The sequence below is a fragment of the Pseudochaenichthys georgianus genome, chromosome 12 (genome assembly GCF_902827115.2).
Source record: "Pseudochaenichthys georgianus chromosome 12, fPseGeo1.2, whole genome shotgun sequence".
Classification (NCBI taxonomy): domain Eukaryota; kingdom Metazoa; phylum Chordata; class Actinopteri; order Perciformes; family Channichthyidae; genus Pseudochaenichthys; species Pseudochaenichthys georgianus.
In genome coordinates, this window is record NC_047514.1 from 28,742,561 (window position 1) to 28,762,834 (window position 20,274).

At 42.5% G+C, this 20,274-nt stretch overlaps 1 protein-coding gene across 1 annotated transcript; it reads right to left on the reverse strand.

Moving 5' to 3' along the window:
• Positions 1-381: 381 nt before the first annotated feature.
• odf2a (outer dense fiber of sperm tails 2a) lies at positions 382-19,985 on the reverse strand. The gene is made up of 19 exons (XM_034096382.2): positions 19,848-19,985; positions 19,132-19,245; positions 18,572-18,685; positions 18,304-18,483; positions 16,860-17,089; positions 16,312-16,453; positions 13,144-13,269; positions 12,499-12,627; positions 12,245-12,316; positions 12,012-12,128; positions 11,707-11,892; positions 11,025-11,134; positions 9,811-9,946; positions 9,458-9,568; positions 7,613-7,876; positions 4,038-4,138; positions 3,650-3,812; positions 2,679-2,804; positions 382-2,593 (listed from the first exon to the last, which is right to left on the reverse strand). The coding sequence occupies exons 1-19, from the start codon at positions 19,848-19,850 to the stop codon at positions 2,423-2,425; spliced, it is 2,595 nt and encodes an 864-aa protein (XP_033952273.1). The 5' UTR covers positions 19,851-19,985; the 3' UTR covers positions 382-2,422.
• Positions 19,986-20,274: the final 289 nt, after the last annotated feature.

A 20,274-nucleotide genomic window follows, 5' to 3' on the forward strand; every position in this document is an offset into this window, starting at 1 on the left:
GACTACCACCAGGCTTTATCAGACAGACAATACACCATCAGTTCATATTGGTTGATACATTGTTTTGGATAGTTCATTCCCATTTCCAACTCTAATGTTAAGTTAAACAAATATGTCTTACATGCTATTTATTTTAATTGACTTTTACTTTGTGAATTTAAACAAGTCTTTTTAAGCTTTAGTCAACGTTGACACACTGTTGTGATGAGGCTGCCAATAGTAAATATTGGAGCAGCTGCTATAGGACACTATAACAGCTTATTTGACCGGCCGACCCACAGACGAGTGAGCTAATGGGCCCATTTGTATCCTCTTTGTAACCTTATCAGAAACATACAAAATAGGATGTGATAAAAGCGCTTCAGTCAGATTGACTCGGGTATAAAAACATGTTTTATTGACGTTACCTGTGAAAATACTGTACATTTTTCAGTTGATAAATAGCAGACAACAACTATTGAGTTCACTATAATATTGTTTTCAAACACGGTCTTGTCTTGTGCCAAAGGACAGCAGTAGCACCAATGTGTTCAGCTCCATTTGATCACAGAGCATCGATACACTTAATATAAGCAGATCATGCTATGGGTGGCTTGGCTGCTGAGTTGTATAAATGTAAAACACGGATCATAGTTTTAGTATAAAGCAGTCCAAATACAGTATGTAGTCTGGTCATTCTAGCAATAGACATATTACAGACAACATTTCTAGCTGAGGTTGAAAATAAAAAGATGCTGTGAAGACTTGATAAAGAAATGACCGTTTCCAATTGTTTTTGGCATTTCAAATACTATCCGATCCAAACATTCAGTCTGCACGCTTCAAGGCACATAGGGGAAAACTGTTGGAAATATAGGTTGAAAAAAAGGCCAAAACAATGTCTTCAAAATGACATCAGATAAGCTCTCTCTCTGAGCTTCTCCAGCTTCTATTCAGTATGTCACTACTCGTTTGGCAGAGCAGCGGAGTAAACACTGCAAGGCTCCATTAGTTCCTCAGTGAGATCAGAACCTGATGCTGGTGGATCAGATGTTCAGCAGCAGAGCTGTCAGCTGCACTTTGAGTGCACCTTCAAACCCCGAGCATGTCAGAGTTTATCATTTTCTTTCCACGCTGTGCTTTTGTAAACCCACATTAACCTGCATTACTATTCTCTCTGATCACAGTTGTTCGCATGTCCTGGTATCGCAACATTTGAATACAGGGACACAAGTTTGACTTTATTTCTCCCTTTAAAAAGCAACGTTTTAGTGATGCCAACAGGTATCCAGTCAGACTGTAGCCAAATGACTTTCTACACCACAGACCGGGCACACGGGCCGCAGTATTTCAGTATGAAGATGGGAGGGGAGATGATAGTTCCCTCTGCTGCCGTGTTTTGCATTGTACCTGATACATCGAGAAGCCCCCGTCTCCTTTCTGCAGTTTTCACAATCGTTTTTTTTAATTAGTCAAAGGTGTTGGAAATGAATTTAGTGGATTTAAGCTTCTGGTAAAATAAGCAAGCATGAGTAGAGTTAAAGCTGTTAGAGGTGAGTATAATTCTAGTCTTCAACAGTTGCCCTATCTCTGTGTATGTTGGGGTACAACTAGAAGTCACATTTTCAAATCATACATCTAAGGGCTTTGATATTACAAAATATCTATTTTTCTGATTTCTTTGACACAATTGTATTGTCTAAAAATTCATTTCTAAATACATTTTAACATAGGTAAGTCTTACATTCTAAGAGCCCTACTAGATAACAGCCAATATATACTCTTGCTCCTCCCTGGTTTGAACCAAGTAACCAGGCAACAGACCAAGCATCTTAATGGCCTTCAGCTCTTGTGATCAAATCTAAATGTAAGAGGTTCAAACCCCCGTACGGTTTTGGACCGTGTGCACAATACTCTGACAGATAGTCTAGCTGCCAGCTCATAGAGTCCTATTGTTAACCCAGAAATGTTGAGCACCCCAAAGTTTTATGTTAGAAATGTATAGTACAGGCACATAGAAACGGCCAGATGCTAACCTGCATATGGTGGGTACTTTTGGAGGGGTTTGGGGGGTTATTGAGGAGCCCATTTCTGACATTTTTACAGGATAACAAATGGCTTTTTTAACCAGGAAAAGCCAATAGTTGTCCTCTCTGTGGGCTGGTTTTGATGCATTTTGGGTTGATTTGGAAGATTTAAGGGACTCTGGATCATTTGGATATATTTGATTTGAAAATAGAAAATATGTCAGCCATTTTTTTTACTATTGACTGCATGCTAATTAATGCAACTTATACTAATTATGCAAATTGCCCAACATATGCAGGTTAGCATCCGGCAGGTTCTATGTGCTGGGGACCCTAATATACATTTCCAACATAAAACGTTGGGGTACTCAACATGTCCGGTTTCACAATGCTGGCAGCCACACTAAGAGGGGCTGTCAGATGGGTGAGGGGGACCGCAGAGAGCCGCCCAGGGCCAGGTCTCCGAACACGTTGGTGTAGGAGGCTTTGAGGAACTGGACGTAGTTCTGTAGGCTGCGGTTTGTGGTGTCTGACTGCTCCAGGCGATCTTTCACATCCTGCAGTCGGCTCTGGTACCGCCGCTCCACCTGAGCATGACAAATACACTTTACAGACCTGCTGACACAGCTGATGCATACACATTTTAAATCAACTATTAATGGCTGCCTCTACCTCCTCTTTGCTGCGCCGCAGTTGGTTGATTTCGGAGGTAGTCCTGCTAAGGTGAGTCTCTAGGTCGATGATTCTGGACTGGGTGGAGCGTTCTTTCGTGGCAGCAAGTCCTCTAGTTTCTGAAATCTGGAAAAGATATGAGACATAAGTTGGACTTAACAGAGGTGGGAAGTTACTAAGTACATTTACTCAAGCACTATACTTTGAGAGACTTGTACTTTACTTGAGTATTTCATTTTTTTTGTGAGCTGCACCTTTACCAGCTTTGATAGCTATTGAATGCATCAATAATTATAATCAAAACATATTATAAATAATAAGTACTTTGGTACTTCAAGTATATTTTGATGCTAATACTTTTACTTTTACTTGAGTAACATTTTGATTGCAGGACTTGTAACAGAGTACCATCTGGTAGAGTACTTCTCCACCTCTGGGACTGTATGACTCAGCAGAGGGTATGCTACATTACACTACATCCCATTACATCACATTACATCACACGTCACTTGTTGGAGGCTTTTACCCACAGCGACTTACACACTCCGTGCTGTGTGCAATCCCCACAGGAGCAATGTGGGTGAAGTGTCAGGGGACACAGCGGGATTGAACCTGTGCGCCCCTGACCTGAAGATCAGCGCTCTAACGCACTGAGCCACACCTTCCCTATATACATCGGACAAACCTAATGTATCCCTATATGTGATGTCCCTAACAATATGCACTTACAGACATACAGGCCCACTGATCAGCCCCACATTCCCAAGCTGCAGAACCCCTGCTGCTGAGTGCTCAGTTCTTCCTTTTTTTGCTGCACAACCCTGTTATGTTTTGCTGAAGAACCGCTCTGTCTACACCGCTTTTGTGTCAAAGCAAAAGTCTGAAACGATTGAGAAGGCTACGAGCTACTTCTGATATCTCCTGCTGTATTCTTTAATCCCACACTGCTTGACCAGTGTTCAGCCACAGACCTGTTGGCGAGCGTCACCCAGAGCCTCCTCCAGCTTCCGGCTCAGCACGGAACATTCCCGGCTCTTCTCTTCCAGGCGGAGCTGATTGCTGTGGATGGAGTCTTCCCGTTTGGAAATGACCGCCAGCAGCTCGCAGTTCTGACTGGCAGCCTCCTCCAGGTTTCTGCAAGATCAACAACAATCAGTTACATGTGCAGTTATATTGTAGAATAAACAGCTAACCTGGCCATATCATTAAGATGTTTTTTGGGTTTTAGGATCGTCCTACAAATGCCCAACATGCAACACATAGAAACCAAACTTAACCTCATCTGCTAAGAATATCACTGATACATTGATCATAATAATTCATAGTAAAACATTTCTCGATATCCTAAAGGCCACTGACCTCTCCCCTGTCTCCAGTTTGTGCTGCAGCTGTCTGTTCTCGCCCAGCAGCAGCTGGTTCTTCTGTCTCAGGAGCTCCACCTGGCTGCCCTGCGTCTCCACCTAACACAACACAGCCTTCATCACATGACCTGGACTCAGTATCCAAGCATTTGTCTTCCTCGAGTTCTTCCGAAAACTGCATGTGTGTGGTCTAGCAAGATTGATGTGGAAAAATGTACAAACATTTCTAATGCTGAAATAATGAACAATCAACAATACATGTGTGGACATTAATAGTGACCTCTAATACACTGAACAAAAATATAAATGCAACACTTTTGTTTTTGCTCCCATTTTTCATGAGATGAACTCAAAGATCTAAAACATTTTCTTTATACACAAAATAACCATTTCTCTCAAATATTGTTCACAAATCTGAAACAATCTGTGATAGTGAGCACTTCTCCTTTGCCAAGATAATCCATCCCACCTCACAGGTGTGGCATATCAAGATGCTGATTAGACAGCATGATTATTGCACAGGTGTGCCTTAGGCTGGCCACAATAAAAGGCCACTCTGAAACGTGCAGTTTTCCTGGTCTGGGGGGGTCTGGGGGGGTCCGAAAACCAGTCAGTATCTGGTGTGACCACCATTTGCCTCACGCAGTGCAACACATCTCCTTCGCATAGAGTTCATCAGGTTGTTGATTGTGGCCTGTGGAATGTTGGTCCACTCCTCTTCAATGGCTGTGCCAAGTTGCTGGATATTGGCAGGAACTGGAACACGCTGTCGTATACGCCGATCCAGAGCATCCCAAACATGCTCAATGGGTGACATGTCCGGTCAGTATGCTGGCCATGCAAGAACTGGGATGTTTTCAGCCTCCAGGAATTGTGTACAGATCCTTGCAACATGGGGCCGTGCATTATCATGCTGCAACATGAGGTGATGGTCGTGGATGAATGGCACAACAATGGGCCTCAGGATCTCGTCACGGTATCTCTGTGCATTCACAATGCCATCAATAAAATGCACCTGTGTTCGTCGTCCATAACATACGCCTGCCCATACCATAACCCCACTACCACCATGGGCCACTCGATTCACAACATTGACATCAGAAAACCGCTCACCCACACAACGCCACACACGCTGTCTGCCATCTGCCCTGAACAGTGAAAACCGGGATTCATCCGTGAAGAGAACACCTCTCCAACGTGCCAGACGCCATCGAATGTGAGCATTTGCCCACTCAAGTCGGTTACGACGACGAACCGGAGTCAGGTGGAGACCCCGATGAGGACGACGAGCATGCAGATGAGCTTCCCTGAGACGGTTTCTGACAGTTTGTGCAGAAATCCTTTGGTTATGCAAACCCATTGTTGCAGCAGCTGTCGGAGTGGCTGGTCTCAGACGATCTTGGAGATGAACATGCTGGATGTGGAGGTCCTGGGCTGGTGTGGTTACACGTGGTCTGCGGTTGTGAGGCCGGTTGGATGTACTGCCAAATTCTCTGAAACGCCTTTGGAGACGGCTTATGGTAGAGAAATGAAAATTCAATTCACGGGCAACAGCTCTGGACATTCCTGCTGTCAGCATGCCAATTGCACGCTCCCTCAAAACTTGCGACATCTGTGGCATTGTGCCGTGTGATAAAACTGAACATTTTAGAGTGGCCTTTTATTGTGGCCAGCCTAAGGCACACCTGTGCAATAATCATGCTGTCTAATCAGCATCTTGATATGCCACACCTGTGAGGTGGGATAGATTATCTCGGCAAAGGAGAAGTGCTCACTATCACACATTTTTTCAGATTTGTGAACAATATTTGAGAGAAATGTTTTAGATCTTTGAGTTCATCTCATGAAAAATGGGAGCAAAAACAAAAGTGTTGCGTTTATATTTTTGTTTAGTGTACATACCAACGAATACCGGATTCATTTTCAAATGAGCACTTTAAAGTTGTATTTAAATCATGATTTTGTGATGCTAACTTGAGCTTGCATTTATTGTATATATACATATAACAAATCAAATCAAACTTTATATACACTCCTGAACAAATCTTAAGACCGGGGGGAAAATTACAAGAATTCCCATTTCCCACTGGTGGATTGTAACCAGGTTGGAAGAAGAAACAGAGCAAGAGATCAAAAATAAAGAGTAGGCTGACCATAAGCTGATCAAAAGTGTAAGACCATTGCTGTAAAAAAAACAAGCAAAACTGAAAGTTAAAAAAATGAACTCAGTAGTGAGTAGCCCCACACAAAAATGTGTTTAGGCATGCTTGATGTGAGTGTTTCCATGAGGCTGGTGGGAACGTTGCTCCATGTGGTGAGGATGGCTCCACGAAGGGCATCACGGTCTGGAACTGACGTTTGTTATTGTAAACTTCCCCTGCCATCCATCCCCAAACGTTCCCAATGGGATTTAGATCAGGGGAACAGGCTGGATGGTCCAAAAGAGCGACGTTATTCCCCAGGAAGAAGTCCTGTTGAAAGACCCAGCATCACCACACAGACGAGCCCTCAGTCAAGAGGAATGCCCGCTGCCACATCTCCACAGAGCCAGAGCTGTTTGACGCCCCTGCACAACCTGAAGCTCCATTGAGCCTTGAAGGAAGAAGCACCCCAGATCATGATGGAGCCTCCTCCACTGTGCCGCGTAGAAGACCTCTCCAGTGGGAGCTCCTTGTCATGCCAGGAACGTTGGAAGCCATCAGGAGCATCCAGGTTCAATGTTTTCTGCTCAGAGAATAACACTTTCTTCCACCTTTCAATGTCCCATGCTTTGTGCTCCCTTGCAAAGTCCAGACGGGCAAGGTGGCATTGGAGGAGACATGTCCTTCAAAGACTTTTATGTTCTCGAGGCCCTTCTCTCGCAGATGCCATTTTTGTGGTTATTGGGCTGCAGTCAGCATCTGTAACGGCCTTCATTAGGGTCGAAGATTGGCCTGTGTCTTTCCGCACAGCTCGTAGGGTCCTCCGGCGCAGGGGACATTTGATTGGGTCTACCACTTTACTTTTTTGTCCAGTAACCCTCGGGATCTTTTAAGAAATGTAAAATGAGCGTCTTACTGCGTCCAGCCTCAGCAGCGATGGCGCGCCTTGTGCAGCTCAAGCATCCTGCCGCGTTCAAAGACAGAAAGCCTTTCTTTGTTGCCATCAGGAGGTCGTGACAGTGTGAATGCCTGAGGAACAGCCTGTTCGAGTTGAAATGCCGTTTCCAATAAATGGCCTGTTTGGTCTCTTGCTCCTGTTTCTTCTTTTTGCATTTTGAAGCTCTCCTAACGATCCACCAGTGCAAATGACAATTCTTGTAATTTCCCCCCCAGTCTTAATATTTGCTCTGGAGTGTATATACCATTGTTCTCTCACAAAGGTCACTCAAAGTGCTTCACAAACCAAACACATCATTTACAACAAATAAGCACAATACTATCTCCCCCTTCCCAATAATAAGCAACACAAAGCTTTGTGATTAAATAGAACACTTAATACCAACACAGGACTGAATAAAACAGGAGTCAAATAATAAAAACAAATATTATAATACAAAATAAAGATAATCTAAATATATATGTGAGTTCTGACCTTCATGCGGAGGTCGGTCAGGGTGGTGCTGAGCTCCATGCTGCGTCTCTCCTGGCTGCGCTCCCTGTCCTGGGTCTCCTGCAGCTGGAGTTCGGAGCGTCGTACGACTTCAGGAAGAGGCTCCAGCTCCGCCAGGCGCTCCAGCAGCTCCCTGCGCACCTCCTCCAGCTCCTGCTCCAGCCCCCCTCGCACCGCCTGGGCCTGCCGCTCCGCCTGAGCCAGCCGAGCACGGTACTCATCGGCTTCGCCACGGGTTTTCCCAACCTGTGCAGCGTGTTTAGCAGAAAGGAAATGGCTATAGACTGCTGTGCTATCACAATCTCACACTGCTGCGCACCGGAATGAGACAGTTGTACCCCCACAGGCCATCAGCATGCTGAACCCCTGAATCTATTATTACAATAAGCAGTATTTTATTTCACTATACGGCATTTCATTTTACATTCCATTTGTTTAGCTCGTCTTATTCTATTTGACCTGCGTATAGTTAGCTTCTCCTGCATTACTTGCATATAAGTCTTGTAACATTCTCTTGAACTATTTGATTGTTTTGTTGTAACATACATTGTTCTAAATGTCCCATCCTTTTTATAATGTCTCAACACCTAATTTAGTGGGAATGCTGATACAGCGTTCCCACTACTGTTCTTCTACGGACAAATTCTCTATTATTATTCCGCCGGGTTATTTTGCTGCTCTTCTGCTGCACATCGCAGAAACATCAAAACGTTCAGCTCGGTCGGGAATCCATTGCTATTACTTTTCTCATTCATAACTTTCATAATTCCAGGGATACATCCCATAATACATCACATTTTTAACATTGAAGTCAATGGAAAAACATGATGTTGTAATTCCTATGCAAATGGTCAAAACAGCAGCAGACATATAGGTTGTCATCATATGCCGTTTCCATGGAAACCCCTCGCCATAAAACACGATGTTGCCGTAACTCATATGAAAATGGTCAAAACAGCACCAGACTTCAGATGATGGCTAATGGTCCAGCCTTCAACATGTCTATGTGCCATTAGTGAGTTTTCCTCAAAAGCTGTTGCCATGGCAACCCCTCGCTGTAAAACACGATATTGCTATAACTCCTATGAAAATCGTCAAAAAGTGCTGAAACTTCACGTGTGCTAACAGTCCAGCCGTGAAGACATCTACGGGACAGTTTTGAGATTTCTTCAAATGTCGTTGCCATGGTAACACAAGGCTCGCCATGACACACGGTTTTCTCATAACTTCAGTAAAAATGCTCCAAACAGCCCAAAAATTCACAGGTTTGGTAACGATGCAGCCATCAACTCATCTAAGCGTATTCACAGGCATTCACACTGTCATGACCCTCAAATACCGTTGCCATGGCGACAGATCATTCGCCATCAAGTTAGTTCAAAAGTTTGCAGTTCAAATATTCTGCTGCTTTTCCAAGCCTTTTTACTTTCTTTTCTTCTTTCATCACACATTCAAGCCCCCAGTGTTCATGCATCATTTCAATCTAAATTCTTCACTTTCTTCTTACACATTACATTTCAGCATAGCAATTCAGCATCAGCTTTTCAGCATAAAGCATCCCCACTAGCAATTTCTTCAGGAATTGCATTCTCTCGTATGTTACTAATGTCACTTAGTTCTTAAAATTGCTCCTCTTAATTTTTAGCCAAGAATGTGTACTTATTTGTCTTTATTTTTATTATATGAGGAATGTCTTGTATATATTTATGTTGCATTGTGAGAGGAGCCTGGGGCTTAAGATCTACATTGCCACAACTACACTGTGGCTCTGCAAATGAAAAAAAGCCTCTGAACTTTGAACCTAGTAGTACAATGTGCTCCACACACCTGGATCTTGTAGCTGTCCAGCAGGCTCTCATACTGCAGGATGGATGCTTTGACCTGCTGGAGCTCTGACTGAGACAAGGCCAGCTTCTCCTCCACTGCAGAGGCTGTAGCCTGACAGGAACACAGAAGCTGTCATCAGTTATCAAACACACCAACAGATATTGCTCCTAATACAAGTATACGGGAATCTTTTGAAATAAAAAATGGGAGTAGGGAGGCTATTGTCCACGACATAAAAGCGACACAACAGATGTGTAGAAATGTGATCAGTATATGGTCAGTTTGCCATTCAATAAATGTGTCTTCACTGAATAATAATTAGTGACAGCTTTGTTGTGCTGTTGGAGTTTCACCTTAAGGGCCTGGGTCTCCAGTTTGGTCCCGGTGCTCTGTGAGGTCAGTGCATGCAGCCTCTCCAGCAGGGCCTCTCTCTCTGATCGGCCTTTATCCCCCGCACTCTGCAGCTCCTCCGTCAGCTCTGCTGCTCGGCTGCATCACATAACACAACACTCATCAAATATTCATTTGTATAACCAAAATGGTGGAGTTCTGAACCAGAAGTAGCTGTTCACCGATTCAACTGTTTTACTTTGAAATTTAAATTTAAATGTTTTAATTTAAATACAAAAATTAAATAAAAGATGTAGGCGCAAATTTAATTCACAACTGGTCCAGGCGTGTTGTCTGATGGTGTCAACAGGGTAACAATACTAGTTTGACACGATAACTGTGTTACACACGGCATCTATTGCAGTCTGTCCGTCCTGGGAGAGGGATCCCTCCTCTGCTACTCTCCCTGAGGTTTCTCCCATGTTCCCTTTAAACTGTGGGTTTTCTCTGGAAGTGTTTCCTTGTACGATGTGAGGGTCTAAGGACAGAGGGTCTAAGGACAGAGGGTCTAAGGACAGAGGGTGTCGTATTGTCATACTGATATTCTGTACACACTGTGAAGACCACTGAGACAAATGTAACATTTGTGATATTGGGCTATATAAATAAACATTGATTGATTGATTGATTGTTACTGAAATAACTATTAGTACAAAATAAATCACTTTTCTATGATTCAACTAGCATTTTTCGGCGCAGCGACTACAATTCTGAAAATATCTCACTCCAACAGTTGCCTCTGTACCGGACATGACTGCATATCTCCAACCTTCAGTGTGAAAGGTTAAGGTACGTTTATTGCTACAGCACATTTTCCGACACAGAGGCAATTCAAAGTGCTTTACATCAACATAACAAACAAAAGTTAAGAAAGAAGACAAAAGAAAGAACACAACACATAAACCCAATGGAATAACAGATTCATAAAAGAGATAATAAGCAGTTTGAATCTACATTGTAAACACAGATGATGCTGCAAGAGGTGTAATAATCAAACTAAGTTAAATGACTTCTGGGTAAGCAGCAGCACAAAGAAATGTTATTAACCACGACTTCAAAGAACTCAGGGTTGGTGAGGACCTCAGGTTTTCTGGGAGTTTTTTCCAGATGTGCAGCGCGTCAAAACTAAAAGCTACAACATGTTTGAATGAAAACAATGAACCCTGTCTGTGGTTACCTGTTCAACAGAGACAGCTCTACCTCCAGTTTACTCGTGTCCTTCTCTTCCTGGGCATGGCGACTCTGCCAGGCCTCAGCTGCAGACAGTGCCTCCAGTAGCTGCTTCTCCTGTGGGAGACAGAAAAGTATTAGCATCAAAATATCCTTAAGTACCAAAAGTCAAAGTAGTCGTTGTGCAGATTGGTCCATTTCAGAATAATATATATGATATGTTTTATAATGATTGGTCATGAAAGTGTTCTCAAAGCTGGTGAAGGTGCAGCTAGTTTGAATGGCTTTGTAGACTGCAGGGTAGCTGGTGGATTTACTCCAGGTGGAACTAAAGTCTGATTTAACACTTGATTATATTTCACATCATTCATCCAGATCTGTGAAGTAACTAAAGGTATTAGATACATGTAGTGGAGGAAAAGTACACCATGTACCTCTGAATTATAGTGGAGTAGAAGTAGCAAAAAATTGAAATACTCAAGTTAAGTAAGTACCTCAGAATTAGAGTAAATGTACTAAGTTACTTTCCAGCACTGCTTTAACTTGATTCTGTTACAGACAGCAGTGCAACCAAGAGATGGAGCTTGAAGCTGGCTTTAAAGCTGAACTCATAGGAACAATCAATAGAATGAATAAGTGTATCCAATGTGTTGCGACTGCTGTAACAGAAGTTCTTCAGAGCAGCGCACCATGTCCAGCAGCTGGACACCCAGCCGGCCCGCCGTGTCCTCGCTGCGCTCTGCCCGCTGTTTCTGCGCTCGCGTGGCGCGTTTCAGAGCCTCTCGATCTGCACCGGCCTGCCGCCGCAGCCCCCCCAGCTGCTCCGCCAGGCGCTCCATCTCCACCTTCTGCTGGCTGGCTGCTCGCTCCAGGTTCTGCACCAATGGAAACGATTAAACCAAGAATTAAACCTACAATTAAACTACAAACAAGACCTCAAACATAACGTACCAGCTGAATCATTTTAATAGCGATGGCCCAGGCCAGGACAGACCTTTATCTGCACGGTCAGCCTGTTGCTCTCAGCCTCTTTGCTCCGCAGCTGTCCTTGTAAATGAGCTCTGGTCGACTCCAGACTCTTGGACAGCTCAGATGAGCTCTTGGCATTGTCCTGCACCCCCATAACACAGGAGAATGCACATTAGGGAAAGTGGTCTTCTGCTTTGGTCTACAAGCTGTTAGACAAGCCTGAAATGCCTCGGTGAGATACTGCTCTGTCCACGGTACCTTCTCACTGTCCAGCAGTCTGCAGAGTGCATTCGCTTCTCTGTCCTTCTCTTGAAGTGTCACCACAAGCTGCTGTAAGGTAAGCAAGGCAAACTTGATTTATAAAGCACATTTTACATACAGGCAAAGAGTTGAATGTAGGTAACAGAGATACAACAAATGGTGTCTACATATATGCCCACATATATGATAGATGCCTAATGCAAGGCTAGTTCAGTGAACGAGTAGATCCACTGGGCGTCTCCCACACTCACAGCGCTGTGTGCCTCTGTGTCGGCCAGTCTCTTCAGAAAGGCGTCTTTCTGCTCGGACACTCGCTCTGACTCCATCTGCTCGCACACACATGGAACCACTGCTTTAGAAACACGTGCAGTAAACTGCTGCTGAAAGGCACATCAGACACATATTCATGCGCCTGAAGCAAAATGGCAACATTATCTTGATATGTATTTGTATGCATTAGTCAACTGTCAGAAGCATTTATCTACCACATGGTTTCTGTTAACATCTCCGGCTGCATTGTGTAAAGTTCACCTGTAACTCATTGAAGTGAATGTAACCTTGTTGTTCGGAGTTTGAATCTCTATGGCCTTTGCACTTATTGTAAGTCACTTTGGATATAAGCCTCAGCTAAATGTAACATGACGTAATGTATTGCAGTCAATGTGCTTCAATATTTATGGAAACATTTGATAAAATCCAATGTTGCTTTTTTATATTCATATTTTTGACATTATAAAAAGTGTCTGGTTTGAATTTCCCTTCAGGCGGTTGTTCCTCGAGGTACAGTGTTGAACATAGAAATGGAATAGTAAATACATCATGAGCATCACAGAACTAACGTGTATCCGTCATGGGACACCCTGTGATCAGCAGAAGACCCCAGACCCCCCCCATACCTGGGCCCTGTGCTGCTCTCTGAGGAGGAGCCGCAGAGTCCTGTTTGTGGACTCAAAGGTGTCCAGCTTCTGTAGCAGCAGCTCCTTCTGCTGGGCCAGGCCTGCAGCCTCTGAGCCGGACAGCCTCTGCAGCACACAGGAGGGAACTCTTCTGACACATCACAGGATATAACTGAAACATTCGGAGAAATGTTGTCTGTGTGACTGAAACTTGGCTGAGCATCCCGATGCTAACATTCCTCCCGCTGAGTAAGTATAATTAATAGCATTAGTTGTATTGTTAAGGCACAACAAAGAATATCCAGAAATGTTAGCTCACTTTTAGCTGACTATTTGAACTGTTTATCTATGACATTTTTGGATTCTTGCACCACATTCCTGCATCGTTTCTGAACATCTTTCATTACCACTGGGTGTAGTTAACGACCGACAGGTGTGTTCAAAGATCAAAGCGTTTTCCCGCAGCTCCTCTCCCCTCTAGCCGTGATGTCAGCCACTCTAAGTCTTAACCAGCTCTCCCATTCATTCCTATGGGGCAAATGATCGCAGTTTTCTGTGATTTGCTTGAAAACGGCAAGGCGAATCTCTTAGGAAAGACCTAGCAACCCGATCCCGGTCATTCCGCACGATTTGATGTGTTTTTTGTGTGTTTTGTGTCAACGCTGCCGGACGAGTAGCGTGACAACATTTGTGGCGGAAGAAGGAGAATAAGATGAGATTAGAAGATGCGTGTGAATGCTGTAAACTGTGAACATCTGTGGCTGAATTTAGCTGAACATGCAGAAAAAGCTGAATGTGTTATGAGCTGAGTGGTAGCTGCTCTTAGCTACAGAGAACAAGGCAGTGTGTTGCTGAACTTAGCGGAGAAATGCAGAAAAGTGAAATGATTTGAATCAAATTGTTACAGCTCAAATGCATTGCAATGACTTTGTTGGAAACTTGAAAGTGAAATGTTAAACTGGAAGAGTAGGAAAAATAGTGAAGAAGCTTAATATTGAAAAGAAAAGGTTTAAAAAAGGTATAAACAACAACATGTATAGCCTTGATGTCCTGAAATAGCTGAATAATGTAATAGTTGAATGGGTTCTGCAGCTGAAAATAGGCTGAAGGAGTTAAATATCAGATGTAAGTAGTAGTGAATGAATTTGTATTAAGATGAGAAAAGAAAAAGGCTTGGGAAAGCAGCAGAATATTTTGACTGCAAACTTTTCGACTAAAACCATACGTCACCAATAATGTATAAAACATGTGGAACCTATTGAAGTCAGTATGAAGTCTCCATCAGACAGAAAAGAATAGGCTGAGACAGTCTGTTAAAGTCCAGTCTGTCAGTGTTTGTTTCTATTCCTAAGCACCTACTCATAACACATAATCATAACACCTGTGTGTGTCCAGAGATCAAAGGTTTCCATGGTGATGTGCAGTGATCTGTGAGAGGAGAGCCTTTCCATTGGTCTGAATGAGAGATAAACCTCTTACATTTGAACGTTTTGTGGAAGAACCGTAGCAGATATCGGTGAAATGTCAACGCGTGAAGCGTCTCAGGACCCTGACGAGCGTCTGAAGTGTGCTTTTTTTGTACTTTTGGGTCAATAATGTGGCCTTTTTGTCAGATTAACTAAAGGCGTGCGGCTGCTGCTGTGAAGAAAGAGCAGGCTGTATTTACAATAGGCCTTAATGGAGACATGTTGAAAGTTGTTGTCACTTGCCCTCAAGAGGCATTTTGTTTAATTATTTTGCTTAATTATTTTTTATTTTCCAATCTAGGAGAGGTTTTCTTACGTTTTTCATGAAAGATTATGTCCAAGGAGTGTAGGGTTTGGGAATTATGGCAGTTTAAAAAAAAAAATGGGGCAAATTTCAAGCTGTGCTCCACTCTGTTTTGAGATCAAAGCACTCTAGACTTAACGAGCTGTGCAATACACACTAATGTTAACATCTGAAGAAGGCCTCTTTAACAAGCTCCAAACTAAGTTAAATATCTCAAAAAGTGTAAAAGATATCAAAAATCTGAAGAATAAGTTTCATAGCTGAAGGTTTTGTGATCATTTTAAAGTTGGAATGAAGACTCTAGCTGAAAGTATGTGGAAGGAGTAGCATTTGGCGCAAGGTGTAGGTAAAAGAAGATTTGAAGGTTCCTCCCATTGAGTTACTGTACATGTTAAAAAAATAGTTTAAAAAGCTGAATATTTCAAAAAGTATAAATGTCGTAAACAAGAAAAGTCATAGCACACATGTCCTGAAGGAGCTGAACATTTTAATATTTGAATGGTTTCTGTAGATGAAAGTACGTGGAAGGAGCAGAATTTTGCGCACGGTGTAGGTAAAAGAGGATTTTACAGTTTCTCCCATGTTAAAAAAAGAGCTTAAAAGGCTGAATATTTCAAAAAGTATAAAATATTTTGAAAAAGGTGAACGTTTCCCATCATGTGCTGAAAAGGCTGAATATTTTGATATTTCAATGGTTCCTGTAGCTGAAAGTATGCTGAAGTTATTGAGAGCCAAACTATATAAGATTCGAAGAACTATAGTGGAATGCTGTGGCAAAGCATTCGCACTAATAAGTATGTTGAATACTAGACTGTGTGTGGCTTCGCCAGTCACACAGAATGATTATTATTATTATTACAAAGCTTTATTTGGATAGCACTTTCCATACACCAGGTGCAGCTCAAAGTGCTTTCACAATATGGCATACATCACAAATTAAAACAAAGAAGAAGAAATTCACTTCAGGTCAAACATTAAAACCTCTTTGCACGCATGCATAACATCATCATTTAGTGACACAAGGACGTAAAAGGTTTGATAATACAAATTAAAATAAATAGCCATCCGTCTCGGTAAGATAAAGGAAGACATAAGTCAAAATGAATCAATACAATAAAATAATAAAACCTATAAAATAAATTGTACAGAATATGAATAAGACACCCTCTGTCCTTAGACCCTCACAGCGGACAAGGGAAAACTTCCAAAGGACCCCCCAGTTGTAAATGCTTAAATATAGTGCTCCCCCTACTTCCAATAAGTCATCAATTTGTCATGAGGCTATACAAAATAATAAAACAATCTAAAAATAAAACATCAATATAATATCAACATTTATGAAAGCTAAATGTGGAGCTCTAGAGAAAGTCAGAAGCACTGACTGAGAGAGATACTCACAGTGCCAGCAGCAGAGCACAGTTTGGAAACAGAGTCTCTCAGGGCGGAGAGCTGCTGGGCCGCTGCTGCCCCCCCCCCCTCAGCCTCCATCAGCGTCCTGAGCAGAGCTGCTCTGTCTTGTTGCAGACTGCCCCCGTCCCCTCTGCAGGGGAAAGACAGGAGCAGATCCAGACTCAGACTCCTCACCGGAACCAGAAGCCTTCCAACACCAAGCGTGACATCAGAGACCAGCGAGGTCCCCCCTCACACTGCCCTCAGGACATCAGGACATTTCCCCACAGCAAAGCTGGATGATTGCATTGTTTACATGTTTTCAAATAACTGCACTGATATCTGAGCAACCTACCCAATAACCTCCAAGAAGAACAACAACAGTCATTCCTGCCATCTGCAATAACAGTGTCCAAGTGTCTTCACACTTTACCTTGTACATTTATATTTAATATAATAATAAAACTCAATGTAAATAATATGGTACTTCTGCATGTTGTTAGCTGTAATTGGCCCTTGGTAGTGTTTATTTGACAGGTAAGGGCTGCTGTGCTTACCTGTTGTAGTCGCTCTCCTCCAGCATCTTCTCCATGGACAGGCGCAGTCGTGAGTTCTGTCTCTCAGTGTGCTGCAGCTCCTTGCTCACCTCCTCCAGCTGCTCCTCCTGCTCCTCCATCACCCGCTGGGAGACACCCAGCTGCTCCTCCTGCTCCTCCATCACCCGCTGGGAGACACTCAGCTGCTCCGACTGACGCTCCAGCAGCTGCTCCTTCTTCCGCAGCTCCACCTGCACACACAAGCATGTACTTCATTGAACTCTGTCTAATTCATAAAACTGCATGTGTGTGAACGTCCACTCAGTCATCATTTAGTATGCACAGCTTCTTAACCCTTAAATGTGCAATCACATATAAATATCATGTAACATATATTGATTGGTTTTATCCATATAACACCCATATTACACATTACAACATCGCCATCACAGCCCTATTACATTGTTCTTACACCTGTATCACTCCCGTGTTACACTGTTTTTACACATAAATATACCTCATAATTACACTGTATTACGCCTATATTACTCGGTTATTGCACCCATGTTACATCATGGTTACACCAATGTTATACCCATAATGCACTGTTATTAGACGTATACTATGCCCATGTAAAACCAAATGACACATGGACACAGCCTGTCAAACGACTACAGAAGCCACTTAAGGGCTGACTCCACACCATCAACACAATGACATTTGATAAAGGAGGGACCTCAGCAGCCTCCTCTGGTCTTATGCAAGTATCACACTTCATTTACTTCTTGCACACTTTATTTGTATATAAATGCAATGTAATTAAAGTAGCATCACACATTAAATATTGTTGTGTTTCAGGTGCACCATAGTTTTAAAACAACAACACAGAGACTCAGAGGTAAATGGTCCACCAATTTGTGTGCAAAATAAAATAGTTTCAGCTCGAGGCCATGACAAAGAATATTTGCATTTTCTTACAGGGCCCAAATGACATGATTTTTGATTTAAATTGTCATAATTTACGCAGCAGAAGTTGAGTGAACATTACCCATAATGCAACTGGATATGATCTTCCATGAGACCCTACCTGTAAATGCACCAACTTTCAAACTCTATGTGCCAAGCTTGTAAGACAGCTTTCATCATACACATGTCGCCATGGGGTCACTGACTTCCCTTCACATGACGAGTAACCGCATCACCGTAGAGAACATCAGTGGAGGGTCCGTTAGCATTCACTATTGGGAACACTGCTATCACAAAGCTGAAGCAAGTTGTAACTTTAGAATGATAATTGGAATATAACGACATCTAATAACTGATTTGAAACAATCAATGAAGCATATATCAATGTCCGAAATGCAATTAAAAAAACTAATATGAGGCCAAGAAAATGCAAACTCTGTTCTCGATGTGAAGCCTGGTGTGTGATGCCGAGCTGCTCAGAGTGACACAGGGACACTACCTCGTGCTTCAGAGAGCTGACCTCAGTCAGTAAGCTCTCCATCTTCCTCTCATACTGGCTGATCCGCCCGTGCAGCCCCTCCTCTTCCTCTGATGTGAGGTCAGCAAGTCGCAGCGCAGACTGGGAGTGTTCAGGCTCTTCATGGAGTGGGGGGGTGATCTCAAGGCGGTGCGTTGGACCCTTAGTGCATATTACACTGTCAGTAACACAACATCTTTAACTGCAGGAGCAATATTTAGGAGTCTTTTGAGTGTAGGATGTGTTATACCTCCCACTTGTATGACGCGTCCCGTATGGAAGCCTTTCCCGGTGGTATCCATGGAACTCGAGTTTTGACCTTGGCTGTAGGACGGAGGTTTCCCCTGTCCACGTTGGTCTTCTCCTTTAACACAGAGCGCAGAGAGAGCAGCAGCATGTCACATCAGCCCTCTACACGGCATACACACTAAATTGCATGAGAACAAATAAAATATATATGATCATTTAACTGATCACCGTTTTCCTTGTTTTTGAGATATCTTGTTTTAACAGTTACTTATATCATTTTATTGTAATTGCATTATCCTTGTGTGAACTCTTGTCTGTACCGTCCTGTATTTCACTCGCACTCTGCTGCTGCTACAACACCTGCATTGCCCATACAGGGGACCACCTTGTCTTATGTTATCTTACTACAGAATGTTGAGTTTCACACAATATCTTAACTTTTGATCAGATAATAAGAATAAAGAAAAAGATCCAGGGTACATGTCCTCAAAAGATGCACATTTACAATATGAAATTAAAGTAAATACAATAAAGACATGCCAGCATCAGTGGGTGTGTGACCTGAGGCTTGCTGGCAGGACTCCTCTGGCTCTTCACGTGCACGTGGACCGGGGTAGAGTCGCTGATGTGAAGATGGATTGGAGGAGAACTTGACCGAGTTCTCATTGCTTTCCTCTGTGAAACCATTCCAAACTATTACATTAGAGAAGGGTGATAACATGAGTTTTTAGGGGTTCCAGGTATTATTATTAATAATGCACAATTACAAAATATGATAGACATTCTCTGTTGAAATACATATTTATAATGCTCCTAATGTTGCTTGTGTAAATGCTAGCATGTCAAACAGGGATGGAGAGATTGTATCTTAATCTTAGAGGCAAAATCAACAGAATGACAAAAAGTGGAGATTATGAAGTGTATTTTGCATTCTCTAAGGCGACTTTTGACATACGTGATGGAACAGAGTAGAATATTGTTCAATACATTAATGAAAAAACATTTAAAAAAGTTGCAGATTCATCATCAAGGCAGTCAAAGCTATCAAAATCAAAATTATAACAAATGCACTGACAATATTCTAAGTTACATTAGACATTCAGCAATTTATGTGGATAATTATGTATGGTGTAACAGTCTTAAAGATACAAGGTAAAGTAGTTTAGCCAGAAGTAGCTTACTGTACACAATACATTAGCCTGGCATCGGCTTTAGCTTATTAGCTACACACAGCCCACTAGCGTCTGTGCAATTGACAAACAAATTCTCCGTCTTACCATATGAGAAACCAAATTATATTCTTCAGGACTTGAACATAAATGTCATAGGCAGAGCATCGTTTTTAGTTTAGGAGGCAAAATGAACAAGTTGACATAAACATAACATGACAAAGTCTGTTGTAGTGAAGTCTTCGATAGACTTCAACAGGTAGTGACGTTAGAGTCTCTCTGGTTGGTCAGTTTAAAGCAGGTGACATCTTTCTGCAACAGTGATTGGACCAGAAAGGACATTGTGACGTTCCTTAGCAACACACAGCTCAACAAGCGTTGGTAGTATCAAAGATATGCAATGTGTCAAGATGAATCCCACCCCATGTATGCACATCGCATCAAAAGCTACACGAAAACGCGCAAAAAGTAAAATAATAGCCCTCTTACCAGGTGAAAGGAACTGATAACAGAATGTTTTCTAAATAACTGTAAC

Bases quoted from the DNA above. Each gene is read 5' to 3' on its own strand.
- odf2a (XM_034096382.2), bottom strand. The intron at 12,628-13,143 runs GTATGGGGGGGG...TGTGCCTTTCAG, and splicing joins GAGAGCAGCACAGGGCCCAG to CAGCAGTTTACTGCACGTGT. The intron at 12,129-12,244 runs GTACCGTGGACA...ATGGGGGTGCAG, and splicing joins GACTGCTGGACAGTGAGAAG to GACAATGCCAAGAGCTCATC.